This window comes from Poecilia reticulata, chromosome 4 (assembly GCF_904066995.2).
Source record: "Poecilia reticulata chromosome 4, P_reticulata-male-v2, whole genome shotgun sequence".
NCBI lineage: Eukaryota > Metazoa > Chordata > Actinopteri > Cyprinodontiformes > Poeciliidae > Poecilia > Poecilia reticulata.
The window spans coordinates 17,025,039-17,029,334 of NC_088833.1; the positions used below are offsets into that span (position 1 = coordinate 17,025,039).

General features: G+C 43.7%; 1 protein-coding gene across 1 annotated transcript; it reads left to right on the forward strand.

Annotated features, from left to right (window-relative positions):
* The first annotated feature begins 297 nt into the window (after positions 1–297).
* s1pr4 (sphingosine-1-phosphate receptor 4) lies at positions 298–3,697 on the forward strand. Its single transcript, XM_008407947.2, has 2 exons — positions 298–1,328; positions 1,992–3,697. The coding sequence occupies exon 2, from the start codon at positions 2,117–2,119 to the stop codon at positions 3,347–3,349; it is 1,233 nt and encodes a 410-aa protein (XP_008406169.2). The 5' UTR covers positions 298–1,328; positions 1,992–2,116; the 3' UTR covers positions 3,350–3,697.
* Positions 3,698–4,296: the final 599 nt, after the last annotated feature.

Below are 4,296 nucleotides of genomic sequence, written 5' to 3' on the forward strand. Positions count from 1 at the left end.
GTTTGCTTCCTTCTGCTATATTTTCCGATTATAGAAGCATTTTATGAAAAAAATCAATTTATTCATTCACTTGTTCTGCGTCAACTTATTTGAAGTGACACATCATACTCCCCCCCCCCCCCCCCCCCCACATCTCAAAACGAGAAGTGGTACTTGAGTGCATTGGGCGTGAATGCACAGAAAAGGCTGGGCCTTCCCTCAGTGCTGGTAATGTAGGTCAAGTATGTTGCACAGTTCATAGCATCATTTATTAGACTAAAATTTTAGTTAGATGGGAAGCCCAGGATGACTTTTGCATTTAAAATCCCTTTCTAGATTCAATGTTTAAGATAGTTATTTCTTCAGAAAAAGAGAGCTCTGCTGTTTGATATATTTAACTGATTGTTTTTTTTTTAAAGATTTAGGTTAATTTAGCATTTTTATTTTTTTGCATGTTTTTTCAGCAAAGAATTACATCACAAGAGTTACAGTCTACTTTTTTCCCAAATATGTTCAACTACAAACGATTTGCTTATTTCTGATGGTTGCGTGTCTCTTTGTGGAGCTTGCAGAACGCCTCATATGTTGGCCGTCAACATGATCTTGTGTTAACATTTACGATAAAAGCAGTTTTTGATCTGTTCTGTTGACTGTTTTTATTTTGTGACCTAAAAGCAGCAAAGCAACAACCACAGCTGTGCGACGAAGCTAAATGAAACCCTTTATCTACAGGGAGGGGCACCTTTCCATCTGATGGGAGTTCCTGTTTTTCTCTTGCACCTTCTGAGAAATACCAAGTGAAAGAAAAAAAAAGTCCCTTTAAATTAGATGCTCCTGGTGTCCTGAAGCTGTGAGTGCAAGTGCACAGTCTTGCCACATATCCTTCAAAATATTGAGTCATGATTCAGTTTTTTTGCAAAACATACAACTGTTTGAGGGGGTGGCAGATGTTTTGAAAGACCCTTTCCCGCAAAAGGTATTGGAGGTCAGACGAAATATCTGACGCTCAGTAAAAGTTTCATGAATGCATTAGTATGGAAATTCACTATAAGAAATGTTATATTGCTGTAGTTAAAAAAAAAAACATTATGCCAGAAGGATTTAATTTTAAAACTTTTAATTTGTGGGTGTAAATGCTCAGTTATTTTTTTAGGCAATGATGATAGCACAGGACGATGGTAATCTCTCTGTTGCATGTGCAAGTGCATCTATGCGTGTGTGTGTGCGTGCATGCGTTTTGGGTGGGGTGTGCAACTTTACTCACACAGGCTTATTTCCCCATCAAAAATGAGCTGCAAAAATCTGTTGAGGCTCACACACTCTCAGCATCAACATCATCAGCAGCCAGAGTAAGTACTCTCCATGCTTTTACATCAAGCTACACATATTAGAAATACCTGCAAAAAATGTAAAAAATATAAATTAATTTAAACAAAAGGATCAGATAATACATTTTTTGTTTAGAATATATTTTTTGCTTGTTTTATTAATTAATCTTCAATTTTAACTAGAATTTTTTTTTTTTTACTTCAGTTTTTGCTCAATTTAAAATTAAATTTACATACGGTACATCTAATTTCCAAAAAGATGACTTGTGACCCTAAATATATTCTAACTTATTGATTTTTCTCCGTTTTTGTGAAAAGTGTTTTTTGGAAAAAAAAAAAAGATGAACAAAAATTTCTGTGTAGTTTTTTTTTTTTACAATTTGACAATAATTTATCAGAGCATCCTGCTGCAAAAAAAAACATTTTCCAATATTCTCGATGAAAGCAGCTGCTGCGTTTCCTCCATGTGGTAATTTAAATGCCCTCGTTGCTAACTCATCCTGTGTTAACCGCAGAAAGGTGGAGATTGTAGCGCACATGGTAGGCATTTAAAAGATGCCTTTTAAAGTACTTCAAGCCCCTCACCAAAACATGCATTGCACAGGACCGGAGGGGGTTTCTATTTTTTGCTTTAACTCTTGTATGAAATGAAGTTGATCTTACTTCTTCTTTTCTCCCTCTCAGGTGTGTGTTGTGTGCTGGCTCTGCTGGTTAGAGGTTGCAGATAGCCTGTTTGATCACAGGAGTTTTCTGTGCAGCTCTTGCCAGCTTGGTGGTTCAGCCTCGATTTTCATCTCTGGTTTGTCACGATGGACGTCCTCTCCTACCTCACCTCCCCGTCCTCCTGCCCCCATGTGTACCACCTGCCAGCTTACCCCAGCAACAGCTCTGTGCCAAACGAAGCCACTACAGCCACAGGGACCAACCAGGTGATCCTGAGGCACTACAACCACACGGGCCGCCTGCAGAACAGGACGACTTCAATCACCCAGGCCCCCATCAGCGTCTCCATGTCCGTTTTCCTCTTTTTCAGCGTGTTTATAGTCCTGGAGAACTTCCTGGTGCTGGTGGCCGTCATGTCCCGCATCCGCCACAGCCGCCGCTGGGTTTACGTCTGCATTGCTAACATCACCCTGAGCGACTTGCTCACTGGTGCGGCCTACGTGGTCAATATCTGCATGTCCGGCAACCAGACCTTCCGCCTCACCCCAGCCCTATGGCTCTTCAGGGAGGGCATGCTGTTCGTGGCCCTGGCAGCCTCCATCTTCAGCCTGCTGCTGATTGCGGTGGAGCGCTACACCACCATGATAAAACCTCTGCACCAGAAGTCAACCAGGAAGACCTTTCGGATTTACGGCCTGGTGGTGCTCTGCTGGATTCTGGCGCTGGTTATCGGTTTCCTCCCCTTGCTGGGCTGGAACTGCGTCTGCAGTCTGGATGGATGCTCCACTCTCCTCCCTCTGTACTCCAAGAGCTACATCTTCTTCTCCCTCATCATCTTCTTCCTCATCCTGCTGACTATCGGGGTGCTTTATGGTGCCATCTACTGCCACGTACACAAGAGTGCCCAGCTGGGCCCTCAACGCAACCGCAAACGCTCCCTGGCTCTGCTGAAAACCGTGATCACCATCGTGGGGGTCTTCTTGGTCTGCTGGGGGCCGCTCTTCATGCTTTTGCTGGTGGATTTCTTCTGCGCCTCCCGCCAGTGCACCCTGCTGTTCAGCGCCGATTTCTGCATCTCCCTGGCCGTCTTCAACTCGGGCCTCAACCCCATCATCTATGCGTTGGGCAGCAGCGACATGAGGAAGGCCATGGCCGAGCTACTGTGCTGCTGCTGCCTGAGGGCTGGCCTCTGTCGCCCCGACAAGTTCATTTCCAAGGAGACCAGCAGCACCTCGGAGAACAGGAGGGACAGTCTGAGGAATAGCTTCAGCAAGGCCAGGAGTCTGAGCGTGGCCTCCCCACCGCCGACCCCAAGCAAGCCTCGCAGAAAGTGCAGGCTGAGCACCACAACCAGCTGCCTGTCAGTTTCAAGTGGTTAAACCACAACGTGCTCCCCTCCCAAGCAAGCAAGACCGGTGTGCACTGACACACGTCTAACCGTTTCCTCTGACTCTTGGTTTGACTGTTCACTGCACGGACGATAAGATGTTTTAAGAGAACCTTAAAAAAAAGGAATTTAGCGTTAAGTATGCCAGGAAATGAAAACTCCCAGGGAACGAAACATTCAGTTTGTCAATGCAACTCCCACATCTAGTGGAAAACTCTTTGAACTGGATCATTTGGATGACATTTAATGTATATTAATGTATTTTGAATGCAGAAAATGTGATGTCGTTTTGTACAAAAAACTGATGGAAATATGAATAAAATTTATTTTGCGTTAAATATGTCTCGGAGTAGTGATATCGCTAGATTCCTCTAGAGGGAGACACTTTATTAAAGGAGTCATGAAGATTTATACTAAAAACAATAAACGACTTTAAATGAATCATCAGAAATGGCGCCAGATCAGAAATGTATCTTATTTAGTCAAAAAAAAAAAAGATTGTTTTTCTTTTGAACTAAGCTTTAAACAGACTTGTCCCATGCTGTTTGGCACTTCCTGCTTTTTTGACAGGATGACTGATGGAGGTTTCAGCTCAGGGCCCGGTCTGCAGCCCTAAGGGCACTAACAGCCAGAGCTAATTGATAAATTCATTACGACTGTCTGGCAGGCCAGAGAGATAAGCTGTAGCCGATAGTCTGCACATTCGAGTACACACGGCTGACTGTACCACACGTCTGCTGCCGAGCACTGGAGCAACTTGTTTTGTCTTGACTTTGCAGTAACTATTTTTACAAAAGCAAAACCGTGACTTTCTCACAATTCATTTCACAGCTGCAGAGCAGTCACAAGGACCGATCTCACGGCTTGAGGGGGAACTCAAAGCAGCGCTTGTTGGTCGAACATCAAAATCTTTCCGCTTTCATTGTAATGTGTTTGCTT